Raw genomic sequence first — 22,422 nt, forward strand, 5'->3', positions numbered from 1 at the left:
CTGATTTTCACCTTTCACAATTTTGATTATCTGTGAAGAATTGTTGTCATGTGGTGGCCCGTCAGTTGAATGAAGACGAGGGCTATTATTGTCTAACATTGCTGGAAGATCACGTGGATCAAGTTGGGTGTGTTCTCCTGCATATCAGGTATGTAGTATGGCCATTATGAATTTGTGGTAGATACTTGCCTAAAAACTCAATGGTATGTTTAATGGAGAAAACTTCTTCTAAATGCCTTGTGAATATTAGGCCCCGTTCACTTCACCTTATTTTTGCTAAACTGAAATTTTTTTTACTGAAACAAAATTATATTGGCTGAACTTAAATTATTTTTATTGAACTTAAATTAATTTTACTGAACTGAAATTATTTTTACAGATTTTCTTTTATAATTCTTCTTTAAGAAAACTGAATTTTACTGAACTGAACTTAAATTATTTTTACTGATCTGAAATTAATTTTACTGAACTGAACTTATTTTTCTAGAATTGAAATTATTTTTACTTAATATTATTTTTTTAAGGTGAAGTGAACAGGGCCTTACAGTTATGTCAAATTTATTGTCAATATGTAATGTAATATGAAATAACTATGTGGCAACTAGATCCAAATGGAGGTACTACATCTCTCCCTTGAGAAATAATAGTAGAAGCATATACTCTATTATTGCTTTTAAATGTAGTGATGATCTATGATTGGATTTTTTTTGAGATACCTACTATAACCGAGGGAAAGGAAATTTGTGAACCATGCTTACTGGTATGAGTTTTTTTAGCTTGTTTTGCCATGTTGAATTAGATGAAACAACTTAAGCAAAAGCTCTCAACTTTGGTTCTTTTCTAGAGGGAGAAGCTCTGACTTCTCTCAAAAAAAAAAAATCCCAGCTTGAAATCTATGATGAAACCATGTGTCTAGTCATCATTCCCCTCAGCTGTCATCACATAGCCCTTTTCCTTTCTTGCAGGCTTAATTGATATGCCCACACCTCTTCCTTGGTAATCAAAACTCTATAGCATCACCTAACTCTTCCTATCTTTGTTCCTTTTTACAGTGATGTCCATCTCTAAGACTCTAACCCTATCCGATGAGTGATGTCTTTTCAAGCCTTCATTTTTCATCAATCGCCAATGTAGCCTAGTCTGAGTTGTTTCTTCTCTTATTGAGTTGGAGACTTGGAGCAATGACTTCATCATCTGTTTTGTTTCAGTGAGGTCTAGTTGTTCTGCCTCTGCGTCATAAGTTTCAGATCCACCGTTCTTTTAGCTGATGACCAAATGTACAGCACTTTGTCATCTCTGCTTCCTAATCATGCTTCTTGCTGTAGTGTTGCTGCCTTTTGTTCAAATCATCTCTGCTTCAATCTTTGAGGTCCCCAAATCTGATCCTTCACCTTCGGCTGGTTTTATATTATTATGCTTCTTATCCGTTGTAATTAATACCTCTGTTTCATATAATTTGGCATGTCAGAGTAAAATGGAGAGAGAAAAATAAGGATGCGTGCGATGAGAAAAAAGATAAGAGATAAATGACAACCTAAAAGGGGGAAAAAAAATTGTTGCAAATCATGTGTAGCATCTATTTTTTTCAAGTTGCAAATCAAAAAATCTTGCGTGGACCTTGTCCACAATTATGGACCTAGGGTTTATACACACGTCACTGACATTATATTCAACATAGTGACCCCTTAATTTTATTATAGTAACCTTGTTTTTAATATAGTAACCTTTTAAAAACTTGTGTGACCCTAATGTTATTATGAACTTAAAGTACAACATTATGTTAAACAGTGACCTAATTTTAACATAGTGATCTTTATTATTCATATTGATCATTATATTAAAAATTTCATTAAAAAATTAACTTCTTATAGCTTTTATAATGTCACACTAACTTTTATTTCAACATAATAATTTTTATTTTAATATAGTGACTTTTTTTTATTAATAAAACAATTATATTGTCTATGTTAGTGGTCCACAATAAATTAGTGTGAACCAGGTTCATTTGAGATTTTGTAGTTGCAAATAATATGAAATGGAGGTAGTAATTAGGGCTGTTTTATTAGTTTTTGGTATATTGTTTAGTTGTAAGGCATGCTGTAATTATTCAGGTTTTTAATTTTGTAATTTGTTAAGATTTCTTTATTTTGGCGCTTGTTTTAAGTAGTTTTTCTTTGTATTTTAGTATAATAAAGTGATAGAAGGCTTGGCATTGAATTTGCATTATTCGAGAGATTAGAGTTTGGTAAAATGTCTATCTTTGAAGTCCATTTACTAGTTTTCCTTGGAACAGGGGCTGGGTCTAGAGGGCCTTTTGATCTTATTCTAATTGTCTCAATGTCATTATATTCCATTCTACAAGGCAGTCCATGCTTCTTCTTTCCTTATAAATAATGTAACTATCTGTATCTCTATCTTGGGAGTTTGAATTTCTGGTAGGTAGATAGACTTTAGGTAGGTAATGTACACTATTTTGTTCCCTTTTTTTTTGGAAAATTCAGTATATTAGACTGGTGGCTTGTTCCATGTACATTGGTAAAAAAAATTTATTAAAGAATTACTTTATATAAATTTTAAATTATATTAGATACAACATGACTGGTAGCACCAAAACATTCCCAATCCCCCATCACTTCTGTTCTCTTGCACATCATAGTGTTCCCCTCCCCCATCTTTTGCACTTCTTACTTCCTAGTGTAACTGTATCATACTGCTTGTGCATTATTAATTTGGGGTGGCTAATTATTTTTCTAACATGTAGATTTTGGGTCTATGCCCCGAGTGAGCAAGCTTGCCAATTGCAAATCTACGCAAAGCTGGAAGAAACTTTGCAAGATGACTGTTATGCTTTTAGTTTGGCATATTTGAACCATGTTCAGCTGACAATTAAATTCTAAAGAAGCTAAATTACTCAGTGGCTGATCTAAAACAAGGAAATTTTTCCCGCAGGAGCTACAGTCCAACGGTCCAGTGAATTATGTTCCAAGGTCTACTGGTGTAGCCTGATGAAATTTGCTATTCATATTTCTGATTGAGAATAGATGGATTAATGCTGCAACAGAATGTGGTTTTATAAGTGAATGCTAGAATTAGGTTCCCCCCCCCCCCCCCCCCCCCCGGTGTAGATTAGCCAAAACAGGTAGTTAAGGGTGACAGCTGATTTAGTGGTGGTGCTGCAGAGGCCATGGGTTAGTCTGGTTTTTTTGCAAGCTTCTTATTTTGGGAAGCTGACCATGATAGAGGATGACTGGTGGAGATTTCTTCGCAAAAATATGGCAAAGAATGTGTAAATATATCTTACAGGACCTAGTTCTATAATGTTTTGATAATGTGTAAATACATTTATCCTGTTAGTGCCAAATAGAGCATACATCTGAAATTTGAATTCCGTTCCGCCAATTTAATTGAATCGAAATCTCTTTGCTCAACAAGACTACTTAGTTCTTTCTTGAGATCATCTCTCACCCACTTCCTTTTGCTCTACTTTTCCCATTACATTGTTTCATTTGTTCAATCTGAATTAATCGTGCCTACTTTGTACAGTAGTACTTCATCATTATTTAATTAATTCCCTTTTAAACTTAAAATGAGGTAAATCATGAGCATAAGTACAAAATTTCTCTAAAGAAGTACCTAATTAAGGAAATAAAAAATTTGAGTTTTGCTACCTCCAAAATATTATGTTTTGACTTGTGCTGCCTAAAATCCATTAGGGTTCCGTTAGGTGGGATTTATTATTTCATTAAATAATAATAAGAGATAAACACTTCAAAAAAAAAATTAAAAAATCTCAACCACTATCCCCTTCCTTGTCAGCTACCTCTCCCCTTTCCCGTGTTGGTTGGTAATAATCCTCGACGTCGGAGACCCCACCCCCTTCTTGATTCTCAGCTACCACTAAACCCCCTAGAATTCCTCCCCCCATCCCTGAAATCCACAACTTCAACTTTAAGTTTCGACACCCTTGTTACTTTCTTTCATTTTCTTTCTCCTCTCTCTTCTTCCTTTGTTCTTCATTCTTAACCAATTGGATCTTCTTTTTCTTCATCTTCAGTTTCGAATCTGATTTGGATTTCTTCGGTTTTGATTTCGCCGCCCTACAATATTCCAACTCGAGGTTTTCAGCTTTCAGTGACGCGATCTCAGTTTGTAATTCACCGATTATAGGCTTTGATTTTGAATTTTCTCACTCCAAATTGAGTTTCTCCTTCTCCAAAGCTTCAGTTTCGATGGTTTTGATGGGGCGGTCTAGAGTGGGAAACGGGAGAGGGGTGGGGTCACCGGCGCCGGAGGATCATTTGGGCGCCAGCATGGGGAGGGGAAGGACTAACAGTGTGGGTGGTTGAGAAGGGAGGGCTGGTTGAGCCCTACGAACGGAAATAGTAGCTAATTATGTGAAATGGTAGCAAAACCTATGTTTTTTGCTTTTAGGTAGCAAAATAAAATAAAAATTTAGATGAGTAGCAAAAGTCAAAGTAGTGTATTTTAATGGTAACAAAGGTCAAAAATTTTCCTTAATTAATTTTTTTTACTATGATTTATTTATTTTAATATTATCGAGTTGAAATATAGCTTGCTCAACTCGTGCTTGTACAAGTTACGAGTTGAGTTCGAGTCAAGTTCTAATCGAGTCAATCCGAGTTGCTCAATTAATTAGCACCCCTAATTGTCATCACTATTACAATAACATTGTTACTCGTATTATAATTGTTGTAATTAGGTCAGAAACAATTAAACTCCACTTTAGATTGGGTCTCGTAAATTTTAAATTTCGGGACAAGATTGGGTCTCGAGTCATCAGGTAATCTGGGTCAAGTAATCAAGTATAGGTTAGGATTGTTAGGTCTAGTGTGAATCTCAATAATGTGTGCATAGACAAAAAGTAGACTAAGGGCCTTTTCCAATTTACTGAAAACAAATGAACTGAATTGATTAGAGTTGAAATGAACTGAACTGATTATGAAAGTAGAAGATTAGGATATGAAATGAACTGAACAAAACTAAATTAAACTGAAATTAGGATATGAAATGTTCTTAAGCATTTCATCCTTTTTAATGTGTTTTTTTTTTTAAAGAAATTTAAATGAAAAGTGCTCTAACTCTGCTTATTCCTCTAAAATCAGATATTCACTCCTCCCTTCAAGATTTACAGTACCAATTTATTCCATTTTGAGTTTTTGATGACATCCATTTTGATCTCGTGCTTTAGCACGGGTACAGTTTTAAAATAAGATGAAACAAACGGACCCTTTAGATCTGACGGTTAACATTACTCTATGCGTGTCAATTAATCTTCCTCCTACGTTTTAAATTTTTTTTATGCAGCACCCCTTCTTCCCCTCTGTATTTTCCATTGAAGCGCGTACTCTGAAACCTCCATTGAAGCGGGTTTTGAGCTTTCTCTCCTCCATTGAAGCAACTTCTTAGGTAACCTGGATTATTTACTTTTTTGAATCTTTAAATACCAATATCACAATCTAGGGTTTATTGCTAATTTAATTCTCAACATACTCATTTTAGGGTTCTTGGTGAAAATTTGAACTTTTGGCTATTGTTATTCAATTTATGAAATATTATATCGATTGATTTTGTTGCTAGAAATTCGCTATGTGCTACTTACGTTGATATTCTTAAGCGAGAAGAGTTTTATGTGATTTTTGGAGCCTAATTTGATTATTGAGTCCATTTGGTTGCTAATTTGTTGGAGGCTGTTGTTTATAACCCTTTATTATTGGATGGAACTATGAAAATGGACCTCTTTTCGGCTCAATGCGGCCGCCCCTCGTGCCCTGGCGCTGGGGCGGGACTAGTTGTGATTTTGATTCGTTGATATTTTGAATATGTGTTTTTAGCGTATATTGGTTAAATGCAAACTTATTGAAGAGCTTTCTTATAGAATGTTGGTTGATTTGATTGATGAAATTCTTTCCGGAATATCAATAGTGCATTGCCTTAACAAAAATTAGCCTAAGACCCTTGCTTTTCTTGAATTGCCTTTGTTTGAGAAATCTATATTAGTTGGCTGAGAAAATTGGGGTAATTGGGCTGTGTAGATATAATTCGTTGAGTGGAACAATTTTTAATGCTTTTTGGTTACTACAGGCGAAATGGACAATTCAGCTGCAAACCAGCTTCCGGAAGTGGATTCTTTGCCTGATGGTTTTGTTGAGAGTGCTCCAGACTCCATAGCTCCTGTGACACCATTGAATGAAAAGGAGAAATCATTATGCGACTACAAAGAGAATAATTCAGCGGAACCGGATAGTTCAAGTGATTTTAGCTATGATGCATCACTAAATGGGTTTGTTTCAGTTGAAGGAAAAGGGGAAAAGGTGACCAAAGTTCGCACATTTCCAGTTCCATTGTCTGAGAAGGATGGTTATGAAGCTTCTGGAGAATCTGCCAATGTTTCTGATGATGGCTGCTTTGAGCAGAGAGAAGATACTTTGGCAATCAAAGCTGAATCATCTACCTCTGCTTCAGGAGGATCTGATTTAAGAATGGGCAGTACTGAGAAAGATAAAGGTCAATCCGAAGTCCAAAGCGCTGATAAATGTAATTATCTATGCTTCCTGAAGTTCTTTCTCAGTTTCTTAGTGATGCTATTAGTTTCATGGGGCTTTGTAGATGATCTAATATACAGACCAAATGGAATTATTGCATGTTTTCCTACACTTAAAATCATGTATATTGTGAATCATAAGATATTGCCTAACCATTTATGAAAATGAAATCTTAAGGTTAACAAGTTAATCATGGTAAGATGTTTATATCAATGGCTGTAGTGTACACTTATAACTTCCCCCTTTTGTTTCTGTGCTCACATGTTGACAGTCATGAAACCTGATAGTTTTTTTTTATGTGCTGATGTTTTATAAGTGCTATAGGCTTAACAATTAGGAAAATTTGTAAATTACCACCCAAAAAGGGTCTTGTTTTGAAATTACCACCCATTAAAAAATTTATTTTAAATAACTACCCATTAAATTAAAAAACATTTCAGATTACCACCTTTTTTGAATTTCCGGTGGAGTATTCGGTTTAGAGTCCCACATAACGGCTATTAACGGCTGATTTGACTCTTTTGACTATTTTCCTCCCCGATTTCTCTTGTTTATAAATTCGATCTCCAACTTGAATTCACAATTTTGCTCCAAATTTCATCCAAATTTCCCCAAACTTGAACTGGTACTGTGTGAAGAAGTTATCTACTGAAGTCCAGACTCTCAATTCGCATCTAAGGTAAGAATCATTTACTTCATAAATTAGGGATTTTCGCCAATTTAAGAATTAGGGTTCCTAGGGTAATTAAATTGGGGGTTTTTTGCAATTAGGTTACCTGTTTGCAATTAATTTGCAGGAAGGCGACTTTAACAATACATGCAAGTACAACCAAAGCATTCAATTTGCAGGAAAAAAGTGAAGTTAGGGTTTTGATTCAACCCTAAAGGGGTGGTTGAGAATTTGACAGAGAAATAAAGGAAGAAAGAGGGAAAAAAATTGATGATTTTGGAAGAATTAAGTGAGGAAATTGGTGAGAGAAGCTGAATTTTGAGTTTAATGGAGTAGTCAGAGTGTTAGGTCGAAGAAAAGAAGAAAAAAAAAAGAGGAAAGAGGTTAAAAAGGTGGGACCCACAACCGGAAATTCAAAAAAAGTGGTAATCTGAAATGTTTTATAATTTAATGGGTGGTAATTTCAAAATAGGACCCCTTTTTGGGTGGTAATTTACAAATTTTCCTAACAATTATTCTGTCAAATTTTGTGTTGCAAATCTAATTGAACTTACTCTGAGCTTTTGTCAGAGCAAGTGGCAGTCTTGTTTCATAATGGTTTTTGCTGTTCCTTCTGGGGGAAGATATAAATAATAATTTAACCTTTGTGATGAATGTATGGTGCAAATACTAATAGGATGAGTAAGGTTCCTACGTCTGTGCAACTTTCTGCCTCTATTTAGGGTAATAGTCTCTGTGATAGCAGCCCTTATGTTTTACTCCCTCCGTTCCCTAATTTTTTTACGTTTGGAATTATGCGCGGTTATTAAGAAATTGTGTAAAGATGAGGTATATTGGAGTATTTCAATGATTGAAAGTACAATTTTATTGAAAAATACAATGGTGAGCATGTGGGGTGAAGAAATTAGAGGAGAGAGGAGAGAGAAAGTAATAATAAGTGTTGAAAAACTATTAAAATAGTACAATATCACATGGAAAAGTAAGGACTTTTGAGTAAAAAAATTGTAAAACAAGGGTAATTTTGTCCAAAATTTATGACCAAAATAGGAAAGATACTAAATGTAAAGAATAAAAAGGAACACCCTAAATGGAAACGTAAAAAACATTTAGGAACGGAGGGAGTATTTACTATTGTAAGATTAACATGGTCCAATGAGAAACTAGTTGATTGGGATTTCCCCATATCTATAAATCCTATTGAACTTTGAGATGATTGACTAGTAAAATCCTTAACAAGTCTTCCAATATCATTTTTTTTTTTTAAATATATGCGAAGACATGGGGCATTGTCACGTTCAAAGGATGAATGTGGCGGAGGTGCGTTTGTTACGTTGGTTTTGTGACCATACAAGAAAAAAGCGGTTGAGGAATCAGATAATTAGGAAGCAAGTAGGGTTTACATCTATTGAGATTAAGATGAGGGAGGAATTCGATAATAAGGAAGAAAGCAAGGGAATTAACATAAGACGGAGTTGAATGAGGCTCCGATTATAAATCTTGAAGAGTGGCAAAATGATGGGATTGTGAGGGGTAGGGGAAGACATCAGATAGCTTAGAGGGTGATTGGGTGTGTTATAAGCCGTTTGGGGATTGAGGAAAAATATGGCATTGGATAGAGTGAATTAGAGGGACAAAATATGCGCTGAGGACACATCATGACTTAAATTATTTGTTTATCTTTTATCTTTTTCTTTTACCTTAACTCATTGTGTTTTTGCAAACTTTACTTATTTTCCTATGTCAAGGTTTTTTAAAATACTTTTTAGTTGTTTTTTTCCTTTGTTTAATCATCCCTTATCTTTTTTTTTGAGTTTTCACTCTACACTGCCCTCATTTTTTTTTATTTTTTTCCCCCTTTTTCCCTTTTTTTCTTGTTTTTCATCTACTTTCATTTTATCACTTTCCTTTCTTTGTTCCATTTTTTGCAAATGGTTTCTTATTACGCTTCATCTAGTCTACCCCAAATCATTTTGGTACTAAGGCTTTGTTGTATTGTTGTTGTTGCTCCTTTTTGCCAAAGTGAACTGGTTTAAAGGGATTCAAACTATTAAGGAAACCGTTACTGGAATTAAGATATTGTTCAAATTAATAGATAAGAACATATGAAGTTTGGAAATGGTTTGATTAGAGATTTGATTGGTGCACTTTTCCTTTTAAGGTTCTAGGTTCCAATTTGTGAGGCCTTTGTTTAGCTGGAGTCAAGATTTTAGCTTGTGAGCATTGCTTGACTTTTCTCAATTTTGTTGATAAGCTTAAGAGCCCAAGATTTTTTTCCCCTTACCTTACTCTCTTTTTGTATTTTGGTGTCACTCCCTGTCTCGCTTTCACCTTGGTGCTATAATATGATTAAAATAAAATAATAATTAATTTAAGGTTAAGTCAATCAAGCTTAGTTTAATAGAAGTTTATACTCGTAACTTTACCTAAATTCACTCAAGGGGGGAAAGCTGCTGGCATTGAGAGAGAGTAGTATGTTTTCTTTCTGACTACTGACATTATCTTAGGAGTTGTCATGCAAGGGAGCATGAGAGTTGTGTTTAGGCTCATTACCTAAATATGTAGGAGTCAGTTCTACCTTCTTCCCCATGAATATTTTCCTGTTTATTGATTGTTGCATCTTCACACACTGGCTAGCTTGAAGTGTGAGTTCCTGAACCACATGCCATTTTCTATTGTAAAGTGGGCTTATATTGAATTCTTTTTCTATAGATCTGCCTTAAGTTCAAGTGTTGTTGTTCTTCAGCATATCTAGGGGGATCAGATGTACGCAATAATTCAAAAGAAGCACAGTCATCTGAGAATCTGAAAAACCGAAAGGTAAATATTGTGTATTTAAGCTTATCATGAACTTGCTAATAAATATTGTACATCACTTTGTTGTAATGGTGTTATTTAAGAAAATCCTGATCATTTCTGCCCCCCCCCCCCTCTTTTGATTTTGAAGTTTCTGATGCACAGTAGAGACTCACTGGTGTTATTTAAGCAAATCCTGATCATTTCTGCGCCCCCCCCCCCCTCTCTCTTTTTATTATTAAATTTATGAAGCATCAAGAAGTGAGGCCACTCCTTGTTGGACCTCTTATCATATACTTTTGTCTAATTTTCCCTGCGAAAGGGATAGGTTAGCTGATAATCTACCTCAACCTAATGGGACTAGCATGGCATAGGAAGGGCTTTGAATTTGTGACATAGGGACATGCATTCCTTATGCAATATGAACCATGGATGCAAATCTTATTGCCCTCAGCTATGAGAACAGAAGCAGCTTGTCAATCATCTTTACTCACCTTTGATTCTTTGTCCTAATTTTTCTTTGACTTAGTTTAAGAGAGCACGATCCAAGTGTGCTTAACAAACGCTCATGTGTTTATGCGGCTACATTTGGAACTAGTAAGGTTCTCTTGTGATGTGAACTTATTTACTGATTTCTTGCCTAATGACTTGGGTTTAAATGGGAAACAAATTAGGACTGTAGTGGTATTGCATATCGATACTGCTTCTTACCTCCTTTTTGTCGTTTCATTGGCTGCTTCTCTTTTGATGTAAAGCAAATGTGGGTAATATTCTACCTGAAAGGAGTAGTTTAGCTTAGTGGCAGCATCCATGTGCATAGAAATTTCTCTTTTTGACGGTGTTGGTACTTGTTTATGAATAAATTCCTTATCCATCTAATTTTAGATTTCACGCATCAGACCCAGGATATGCTCTATTTTGTTAAGTTTGAGGATCTCTCTTTAATTTTTAAAAATTGTTAATTTTGAACTAATGCCAAATTTGAGATATGACATGAAGAATAATCAATAACACACTTTTAATCTCTGGTCAGCTACACTTGTGCCAAACAACCTAGTTACCTACCTTGTAGGAAGTAATGCCAACAAGATGACTCACATCACTGGCATAAGCTAAACCAATACATATACAGCCTCAGTGTTCATATTTGCTGCAAATGAGCAAACAACGATAACACTAAGCCATAACACATCAACTGATAACTTGATAAGGAATCCTAGCTTTCTAGTTGATAAGTGTAACCAACTTTTTAGCCCTGGAGATCTGCAACATTCATTATATTCAGTATCATTCACTTTCTGTTTAACAGCCGAGAGCTTTTTCCATAATATCATTTCTCTTAATCTTGTGAATTAGCATTAGCAATAGGAGACTCACCTCTACACTTATTCAATCATTCCATCTCAAGTGACATTCCTTCATTCGAAACTTAAGAATCCATACCAAGATTCCTACCAGGTATTGCTGGTGTGCTGCTGTAAGACAAAAGAGCAGGTTTTTCTTATATATTCTTTTTGACTTTAGCATCCCCTTGTATGATGTTGTGGTGAGTTTTGATGGAAAACAGAAGCCTTTTGTTCCATGCCAAACAAAGGTTCTATTTTGTGTGGTGTGTATGAGGCTATGTCATATGAATCTTCATCATAATTTTAAAGCTTAGATGAAGGACACTTTTTTGAGACATTGCAAAGTATTTTACATGTAATGTGTTATGCTTGTCTTCATCTGCAATTCTATCTGTTGTACACATTGGTAATTTCTCAACAATTGCTTGTAGATTTTAATTAATGTTGTTGCTACAGGAAACACTCGAAGGGAAGCGTAAAAGTTCAAATCGTACCTTCAAAACTGAGCAGGAATTTTTGGAGTTCACTTTAAAGTATAAACAAGTTCTTACAGAGAGAGATGCAGGTAAATATGGGGAATAAATTCAAGGCTGCTCCACCAAAGCCATTTTTGATAGGATTTCCAACTTGATTTTCTTTGAAAAGCCATTTCATTTCCTGTGTTTTGAATCATACTACAATATTCTATATGGACTGTTTATGTTTCTGCATCAGCCGTTAAACTCCATTATCATAGTCAATATGTTTGGTGTATAGTTAAACTTCATATAATCGAAAATCTTAAATATATTCTAGCCACCTCAATCAACTAATGTTTAGCAATTCAGATCTCTTCAGGTAACAAAATGTGGTGCCAAAAGGTGTAGTTTTAGGTATATTATAAATTTATATTCCCATATTCTTGTATTGTAAGGGTGAAGTGAAATACCAATTTGTCAATTCCCTCAATGATGGCTAAGAAATGTGATGTTACACCTGCAAGATGCTGCTTTCATGACACACTTTGGTTGCTTATGCAAGTCCACAACTGCAATTTTTTTCCGTGGAAATGGTTTATTGATGGGATATGAATACCATATGGGGGATTTCTAGGTTTGTGTGTTCTGCTTATTCAATTAAGGCTGTGGCTCCTATCTTTCCAATCTCTTACGAACTTTCCCTACACTTTGGACTATACAATCTTGGAAAAGAAGGAAGGAAATATAAGTAGGTCATGTAGGCGCAGCGGAATATCATATAGGAAGAGTTGGACATTTTTTATTTGTCTTAAGTGAAACATTTGTTAATAGTTGCAACAGACTGAAATGAGTAGCAATATTTTGAGTGGATTGCTGTGATTTCCTATTGTTTAGTCTCCCTTTTTTTTTTTTTTTAATTATTATTAGAGTTTGAAATCACTTGATATGAAATCTAGTCCTTTATCTTTTCTTGAAATGCAAATTTTGATTTACCAATTTCTTGTTGTAGCTATTGCTGTTCGAGACAAGCTTGAGTCATTGTGTAGGGAGTTACAGCGTCAAAATAAGATGTTAATGGTATACAACTTTCTTGCCTCCATCTGTTGGCTCTCAATATACATCTTGTGGATGTGAAATGTGAATGGTGTTGAAGCAAATGATATATGACGTTATATGCGAAATGTATAATTGAGATTTTTTTTTTTTTTTTTTTTTTTTTTTTTTTTTTTTTTTTGCTACATTTTGTTTCCATTTAGCACTACATTTTTAACAACTTTCTTAGGAAATTGAGCAGAAGCATTTATTAAGGCTCATTATGTTTCAATAACCTAGCTTATGACATCAAGCTCATAGACTCGTATCTAGGCAGTTCCATCATATAATGGCTATTAAAATTTTAAGGTAAATTTGTCAAAAAACCTTTTAAAGCAAATTTTTGTTAGAAAAACATTTTAATATATTTTTGGTAGCTAAAGGCCTTGATGTAAACTTTTTTAGTAAGAGACAGCCTTACCCCACTTTCCAACTTTGACTTGGGGTGTGCAGGTCACTCATTCACTTGCAATTGAATATCGAAATCAGCCCTAAGGTAGTTAGTTTTAGCGATTGAAGACTTTCCCTACTGCATTCGACCAAGGAAATGTCTAAGTTCTTGTGTAATTTGTGCTTAATTCATTGAATTTCGAAAAAATTAGAGTTTCTTCCCCCAATTTTTATACTAGTATCAATCTCTAAGGCTGAGAATTGCCCTTTGAGTGTGACTGGTATTGGTGAGTAGTAGAGTTAATGCGAGGTAGCGGAAGCAAAAGAAACAAGTTGTCTTTAAGAAAGAGGACCTACAAGGTGAAGTTGGTGCTTTGCTGGTTGTTGGGGAGATAGTAAATGATAGTCTTCCTATTGTTGAATCAGAAGCAGCATTCAAGAATTGGGAAATTGTTGTACTATGCTGGGGCTGGAGATCGTTGTAAGAGCATGAATCTACCTTTGGAGTTTCTTTTGTGCACTTGGAGAAGCTCAGTATTTGAACTGCACATTGATCATGGACCTGAGCATGTCTATCATCTATGTAAACTAAGATGGATCAAAATGAGGAAGGGAAAGATTTCGATTCTATTTTGATTTTGAGCATCTGAAAGAGGAAGCATCAGTATTGGACCAGCTCCAGTTTTGGTCCAGTTTTGGACAGATTGGAATTAGTGGGAGAGGAAAGAGAGGGAAAAGGGTGGAAATAGTAAAATATAAGGTCATGTGACCGGCATACTCCAAGTTAAGGTCGTAAATAGGTTGGTCAATAGGCCGGAAAAGGGTGGAAAGTGGGGCTAGGTTGTTTCTTACAAAAAAAAAAAAAAAAAAAAAAAAAAAAAAAAAAAAAAAGAAAGAAATTTACATAAAGGTTTTAACTTGCCAAAAAAAAAATTAAAACGTGTTTGTTTGACAAAGAAGTTGCTTTAAAAGGTTTCTTCTGACAAATTTTCCAATTATTAAACTTGTTGCTCTAAGAAGACGTTCCATGGTGTGCTATAAAATCACTTTGTGAAGTGCTTTGTTTTATTCATGCTTGCTAATCCATACATTCAATAATTAACATTTCTAATTATCAATATGTAAAAATTATTTCAAAATACATTGACACAAACCTTACATGAACCCACGACTGTTTTTATTGATTCAATTTAAATCAACAGAAACTGTTTTTTTTTTATGGATGTATGGCATATATTGGTATGTTATTCCTTGAGTTTTTAGAAGTATCCCTATCAATCTTTATGAATATGTGCATCCCAAAAGTACCCTGAAATTGGTGTTTATGAAATTTGAATTTTTATTTTATTTTTTCGTCTCTTCCTGTCAAAAGGTGTTAATAACTATGTATTTCAAACCAAAGTTATGTTTTTATTAGTATATGTTAACTTTCTGTGTATCTGAATCTATACACACTAACTTTCTTAACTCGTGGGATTGATATAAACTGTTAAGATCTGAAAAAATATGATATATGTATGCACACATTGCTCTAACATGAGACTTAATATAATTATCTAAAGAACTGATGGTATATATGCAGGATGAATTTAAAAGAGTATCAGAGGAAGGGCAGAATTTGAGATCAGATTTATCTACCAAGTTCGAGGATGCTATAAAGGTTTGGCAATTATTCTTTATAGCTGATTACTTTCTAATGCCCGTCTCTTTTTGTTCTTCATGATTGGAATCTAGACACTATTTATAAGTAAATATACTCTTCTAAATTTTTTCCAAATTAGATATAACAAACAATGCCATGTCATTTCTTGATTGATTCTTCTCAATGGGTACTTTAAGAATATCAAATATGACAAGAGAGCTGTTAAAAGCTAAATATTTGCGTTGGAAATGTGCCAAATGGAATTAGAAGAGATCTTAGAGATGGATTGGACATTATTTTTTGGATTCGATAATTTTCACTTTGAAAAATCTCGAGGAATTATTTTTGTTGTTACCTTTAGGCTATTTTTTTCATCTTATTTCCACTTATTTCCAGAAAAAGCAAGTTTTATCATGAAAAACAAGTTCAATAGGTTTTAAAAAGGGTTAATAAGGGCTACCCAAGTTTAATTTACAACTAATATAAACTGTAATAAGCTCAAATAAGTTTAGGTTATTCATTTAAGTTCATATAAATGAATAGAAGGCTAAGTTTTAAAAGGCGCAAGGCGCACCAAGGCGCAAATGGTCCTTGCAGCCTAGGCGCGAAGCGCAAGGCGAAGGTGCATGCCTTTTGTATGCAAGGCGCATGTTTTTACATATTTATTTCAAATTATTTTTTACTTTGATTGTACTAAATACCAATTAAAAAGATTCATAATAAATTAAATAATAATATATGTAAAGCTAAGGTAGTGTAAATTTGAAAAAGTGTCCATCATTCTTCAATTTATAACTTATATCTTAGTTATTTTCCTTGAGGCGCAAAGGCGCACCTTACCAAAGGCGCTTTGAGGCACGAGCGCGCGCCTTCCGTAGGTGACTGAGCCTCGCCTAACTAAAGCCCATTTCCTAGAGCCTGGGAGTGAGGTGCGCTTTTTAAAACCAAGATAGAAGGCACCCTTAATGTTATCATCAAGTAAGAATTCTTGGATAACTTTAAGCATGATGGATTTGAATTTGAATAGTCAAGGATAAATGGATAATCATGGTACTAAGGCTTTATACATTATACATAGTATCTTTTTAAACGTGGCCTATTATATAGGGTTTGAGGGAGTAATGTAGAGAAGAGTGGGAGAACCTAGTTAAATCTATCACCTGGATGGAACATGGGAAAAGTGATCCCATGCTGCTTATTAAGGCACTAGGCTCATGTATAGTCTCATATGGATCAGCCCTAGGTGAAAAACACTACCCCAAGTAGAAACATCAACTATCTTACATAGACCATCTCTGAAACTTACTAAATTGATCCTCAGGGTGGCTAGTACTGTAGTAAGTAATTTAGAAGCTTTAGAGGAAGACATAATCAAGTTCACAGGGAAGTTTTGTTTGAAGTTCTTGATGATGTTAAATTATGGAAATCATGTGGTTTGTCTACTCTACTCTTCCCCCCCCCCCCCCGGTGGGAAAAAAAGTAATCTAGATCATTTCACCTCATATACTGGACTCATGGCTGAATAGCTGATACAACCAAAGTGAGAGCTCCTGTAGAGTATGGCTATTCCCCTGAAGGTGCTGAATGAGGTTGCCTTACAAGACCTTGGTAGATACAAACCATGCTGACCAATATCAAGGGGCATGCCACAGAGCATAGATAGAAAGGGAAAACACCAGCTTTGGCCAATGTATTTTTTATTGGCTTGGCTTTATGCTGCTTGCAGACTCAAACAACTTAAAACGTGGTCTGTGTTATTTAGGCGAGTCCAGTGCTCATTTAATGGAGCTGTGGTCTTCAGAAGTATGGGCGGTATGCCCCTACATGCCCATCTGTCCTATACTATCATACTCTTTTGAAATTAACTTCTGACATATCCTTGCTTTTTATCCCTTGGTAATATTGGTACTATGGTACTTATGAATGTTATGGTTTAAGAACCTGAAAGCACCCTTAACTAGGAGAGCAACCTTTGTCTTTGTCAACTTCAAAAATCACCAAGTATTGCAATTTATTTGGTCAGAGAGAGTGTAATTTCATCATGTAATTTTTTTGTTTTGCCTGAAGCAAATCGTCATGACATTTTACTCTGAGGGAGGATCTGGAAAAAAGGATTTGGTTGAGCTCTCGATTTGTGGGGGGTGTTAATTTATTGGAGACTCTAGATTGGAGCTTTTAATGGTGTCTTCTCCTGTACTCCTAGAGATACAATATGCAAATTGATAAAACGCAATCTCCTTTGGGAACCCAAAGTCTTGTGTTAAAATTAATTAAAAAATATAGAAAAGAAAGCTTTTCTGTGTACAATCTGTTTGGACAGGCTCAATACCATATACGTATAACCACTTCCAAACCTAGATAATTATTAAGTGTATATCCTATGATATGTCTTATGCTATTGTACTTGGAAGATTGGGAGACATATGCTCTTGCATAATGGTTTGGTTATCTCTGATTATGTGGTTGGAAGAATGTTGGGATCTTTAATAGTAGCTATCCCAGCTGTGTGCTGCTTTATAGGTTAAGTTGTAGGTACCTCTGGACTTGGGTTTTATTAATACAAGCTAAGAGATGTGCGTGTGCAATATAAGAAATCTATATGGCTCAATTCTCCCCCTTTTTTTTTGAGAAGTTATCTACCTTATTCTAATAAAAAAAAATAAAAATTAGTGGGTTTAAAAATAATAGTACTTCCCCAAAAAAAAAAAAAAAAAAAAAAAAAAAAAAAAAATAGAATAGTAGTTTTTATTTTTTATTATTATTATTATTATTATTATTATTATTATTATTATTATTATTATTATTATTTTTTCAAAAAAATGACACTACTTTTTTGTAAAGAAAAAAACAAATAAAATGGTGAGTGGGGTAATTTGGGAAAATAAAATTTATCACCCAAAATCCCCTTTCACTTTATATATTACTATAGATTCAGCATGATCAGCCCATAGTTATTTTCCACTAGTTCCAAAAGGACTCGTTACTTTCTATATATTTACATTTATTTTAAAATTAGAGATGCTTACAAAATACTGTATGTACCCTTCTTTCCTATAGGAAGCAGATATAGATCCTTAACATGCTGCCAGATGCTTATCAATTTTCATTCCAAAAGACTTAAAATCACCTGCTATGATACTCATCAATCATCATGCATTTTTCATATGCTTATAAAGATAAGGAGTATATTTCTTGTAGCGCATGTGCGTTTTTCTTTTGTATTCTATCACCTAAGCTGGATTATATCGGTATATCCACAGGCTATTGATTTATTGAACGTTTTATTACTTACTGTGATGGTAAAATAAATGTCGCTTTTTTTTTTTTTTTTTAAATTAAGTCTTGGCTCTAATGGTTATCATTTAGAGTTATTCAACAATTAAAATTTTCTAGTGGAGGAATGTACTTGTTGCCTTCCTTCTATGAGGTGCAAGTGTGCAACATGATGCTTTTTATTCTTCCATCTGATCATATCTGATGTTTAATGTGCTTGTTGCAGGATGTGAGTGTAAGGCTAGAAGAGCAGAAAGGAGAATGCATTTCTCAGCTGAAAGAGAATGAAATGTAAGTTTTGAAAAACCATGTGATCCTATAGTCAATCAACAAGTATATTTCAATGCAGATAATTGATGTAAATAATGCAGAAATGAAATTGATTAGTGTCCCTTCTTGAAAATATTGTAAAATTAGCCTTTTGGTCTCTCTTTTCACCTTGATTACCTACTTCCTAAGTCCTACTTCATTCCCCAATGACAACAATATCTAAGCATTGATTTTCTACCCACTTCCTTTTTCCCTTTGATCTCCTTGCCTCTTTCATTGTAAAATGTTATATCAACTAATTCAATTTAAGATGTCCACAACTTCAGATTTCCTCATCTTAAAAGTGACACATCTCCAACTTCATGTAATAAAATTTTGACAAAATCCCTCTCTAATCTTTCCCCCTCTTCTTACAATTTTTCTACAAATATGTGTTCCTAAATAATTGAAGAGTTTGGTTTATTGCTGAAGTGTTGGGTGAGAATTCTATTCCTTTGTAAGAGTCAGATAAGTGTCATTGTAACATAGCTTATCTAAAAGTAAATGTTCTTTATCCTTATGCCCATTTTGCGACTTAGAATTAGTTGCAAAACTGCATGTCAGACTCTTGTATCCATGCATCTTAATTTCCTTTTTACCTATTCAAACTTTTTAAACTGGGATTTTATTCTGGTGATCAAATATGGCTACACTTTTTAGTTTATCTTTTAAAAAATTCTTACTGCTTTTGCCCTCTTTTTCTTTTTGGGGTGGTGAAGCTTCTGTTCATTAAGAATATGTTGCTCTGGACAAATGGAGTTTACATGTTTCTTAGACCTATTTTATGTTGGTAGTGTATTAGAACATAGATATATGTTAGAATCAATTATTTTCTGTTGTATTAGTATTTGAAATCATGACTCTGTCCTTTGCATCTTTGCTTGTGCCCTTGGTATTTAGGCTAAGAGACAAATTGAAGCAGCTTGCTGATCATTATACTCAGTGTCAACAACAATATGCCCAGGAGGTACCGTATATGCAAATTTTATGGTTAATGATCTGTATACAAATCATGTGGAAATCTTAACTTTAAATTAATTGGAACTCGCTTTGATCCTGTGGCATTTGGTAATATTGCTGTGCAGCTGAAGCAGAAATCACTAGAGCTTAAGATTGCTGAACTGAAAGTTGAGCAAAATGAGGAAAAAGTGGCACATGAACAGGCTCAAATAAAGGTATATGCCGAGAAAATATCACAGCTTTTGGATACTGAAAAAAGTCTACGTCAACAATTAACAGCTGATGGAGAAAAATTTCAACAGTTTCAAGTGAGTATCACTCTCTATCATGTCATGGGGGAAAAAAAAAAACCCTTTTTGTTGACATCTATGTAGTTGAGAAGTGTTGACTTTCTTTGCAGGATGCACTGCTGAAAAGCAATGAGGTTTTTGAAACATTTAAGCAAGAGATTGAAAAGGTAATTCTATAATCTCACTGTTGCATATAATTTTGAAAACCATGGCCTGTGTCTGAACTTATAACGTCATTGACATTTATTTTTAATGATTATGAGGCTTCCTCATCAGATTCCTGCTTTCTGTTGTGTTTAAAATCAGATGTCCAAATTGACAAAAGACCTGAAAAAGGAAAATACCTTCTTGAAGAGCAAATGTGAGAAATCAGATTTTACTCTTATAGAACTCGTTGAAGAGGTAAACCCTTTTGCCCCGTATCTTTGTCCATAAATCTCTTAACTTGCATGCATTCAATTAGAACCATAGATATTTGGTTATGAAGGGGGGTGATGTTGGATCTTTGTAAGGTGTCTGTGAGGATCTTGACCTCTGTTTCAGTTTGTCATCTCCTGATAAAAAAACAAAAAGTATTTTTCCCCCTTTAATACTGTGTACTGATCCAATTAAATGTGTTGTCATCTCCTGATAATAAGTTTTTTTTCCCTCTAATGACTACTGATCCAACAACAACAAAGCCGTAGTCCCAAAATGATTTGGGCTCGGCTAACATGAATCGTTATAAGGAACCGTCTGGAAAGAAAATAGAGCATAACATTATAAATTATAATCGATTGAATAAAAGTTGGAAAAAAGTGTGTAAAGTGAGTGACTACTGATCCAATTAGTAAAATTTAATTGTCATGGTCTCTTTACTTCAGTATTTAATTTTCAATTAACTAACGAATGCAATTTGTGAGAATGCATTATTTTCTACAAATTCATTCCTTGATAAGAAAGGAAGAATCCCTCTTCTTAAGAACCATGTTAGCTGAGCAGGATATTTTACATTGATTTATTGGCTCCAAATAAAGCTTATGTTTGTATCTTGAATTCTTGATCCCCTTCAATCTATCCTGGACATCATGTTAGTTATAGACTTATCTCTTATTGGTTAGCCTGGGTGTTTCACACTTTTATTTGATAAAATCTGCAGCCCTGCAAAACCTAGCAAAATTATATGTAATATCAATCAATGTCCCTGTTACGTCAAACAATTTGATACTTCGATGTTTGAAATTATTCTGTACTTATTGCATGGATTGAATTTCACTCTTTCCCAAATTCTGGAAATTGCATTGTGAATTATATTTCGCAGTATACAATGCCTTAAGAAATTCTGCTATGGAACCTTTGCATCTTTTGGTTATAGCTAATGAAATCATTTGCAGTATGGAATTTCCTGGATTGCGTTTCGTTTTCCTTGGAGATGTACTGTAGAATGCTGTGCCATTCTACATCTATATGCAGCTCTTTGCAATTTGCTATTCCCACTAACTTGGATGATGATCTTCATAATGCTGATTTTTACTCATTTGAGACTGTAAGTTTTCATCTTTTGGTAATAACTAATGGAAGTTATTTCCTTTGTGCAGCGGGAACGTATGAAGAAACAATTGGAAAAGACAAAGAACCAAAAGGAAAAACTTGAGTCACTATGTCGCTCACTACAAGCTGAAAGAAAACAGGGTTCAATTGGCTCTAGTCAAGCTGAATCTGTTCAAGTCCAAGAATGAACGTTGTACTGACTCCTGTTTCTCGAGACTTTTACTTTGCGCCATAGAGATATCCAGTTCACAAGTTTTTGTTGTAAATTCCTTTTTACTTAACTTCATCTGAATCAAGCTCTTTATCTCTTTTGTTACTTGAAAATGAAAATATAGGATCTGTATTTTCAACTGTCTCGTCCTGTTAACTGCCTACTGGCTTTGAAACTCAATAATTCTTTTCCCTCATATTTGAAGACTATCAGATTTGTGCTACTGGTTTGCCTGGAAAATTTGGTTCCGCAGTAGTTTTTTTTTAACTTAAATTTTGTTGATGAGTTCTAGCTCAGCTGTGGCTTTACGAGTTTTTCTCTCTACAACAGCTGGTAAGGCTCTTTTAGGATGGATTTATTTAAGTGCATTGTATCTCAGCGTAAGTGAGCTACTCTTCCTCCATAAGCATCTTCTCTAGCACTGTCTTCCTTCTCCTCTTCCCGAGAACCTGAAACGGATTCATGAATACAAGATACAACGGGACAGACACTGACTTTTGAAGGCTACTTATTGCCAGCTGCAAGTATCACCTCCCCATTATTATGCACCATAGCATAATGGTAATGCCCCAAATTTCCGATGCTTTGCGAAGATTGATGAAGTAGCAATTAATGCGAAAATAGCACCTTGGTGTCTCGTGCATTTTAAACTTTATTTCTAGGATTTTTTGTCCAAAATTGCTGCCTTTATTTGACAACTTTTTGTCCATAACTACCTTATAAATTTTTTTATTTTGTCTATAACTACCTTAAAAAAATGTTCTCTTTTGACCCCTACCTAATTTTTTTTTTCCAGACATTTACCTTATTTTTCAGGTCACTTAAAGTCATGTGTAGAACACATTTTTTTTATTTTTTATGATTTTGTTTAATTTTCTCTCATCTTTTCCCTTTT

At 34.4% G+C, this 22,422-nt stretch overlaps 1 protein-coding gene across 1 annotated transcript; it reads left to right on the plus strand.

Moving 5' to 3' along the window:
* The first annotated feature begins 4,116 nt into the window (after window positions 1-4,116).
* LOC110683737 (beta-taxilin-like) lies at window positions 4,117-21,750 on the plus strand. Its single transcript, XM_021860132.1, has 12 exons — window positions 4,117-5,427; window positions 6,103-6,555; window positions 9,977-10,050; window positions 11,829-11,937; window positions 12,840-12,907; window positions 14,895-14,972; window positions 18,454-18,518; window positions 19,437-19,503; window positions 19,622-19,804; window positions 19,897-19,953; window positions 20,093-20,188; window positions 21,364-21,750. The coding sequence occupies exons 2-12, from the start codon at window positions 6,108-6,110 to the stop codon at window positions 21,502-21,504; spliced, it is 1,386 nt and encodes a 461-aa protein (XP_021715824.1). The 5' UTR covers window positions 4,117-5,427; window positions 6,103-6,107; the 3' UTR covers window positions 21,505-21,750.
* The last annotated feature ends 672 nt before the right edge of the window (window positions 21,751-22,422 follow it).

The sequence above is a fragment of the Chenopodium quinoa genome, unplaced genomic scaffold (genome assembly GCF_001683475.1).
Source record: "Chenopodium quinoa cultivar QQ74 unplaced genomic scaffold, ASM168347v1, whole genome shotgun sequence".
Classification (NCBI taxonomy): Eukaryota; Viridiplantae; Streptophyta; class Magnoliopsida; order Caryophyllales; family Amaranthaceae; genus Chenopodium; species Chenopodium quinoa.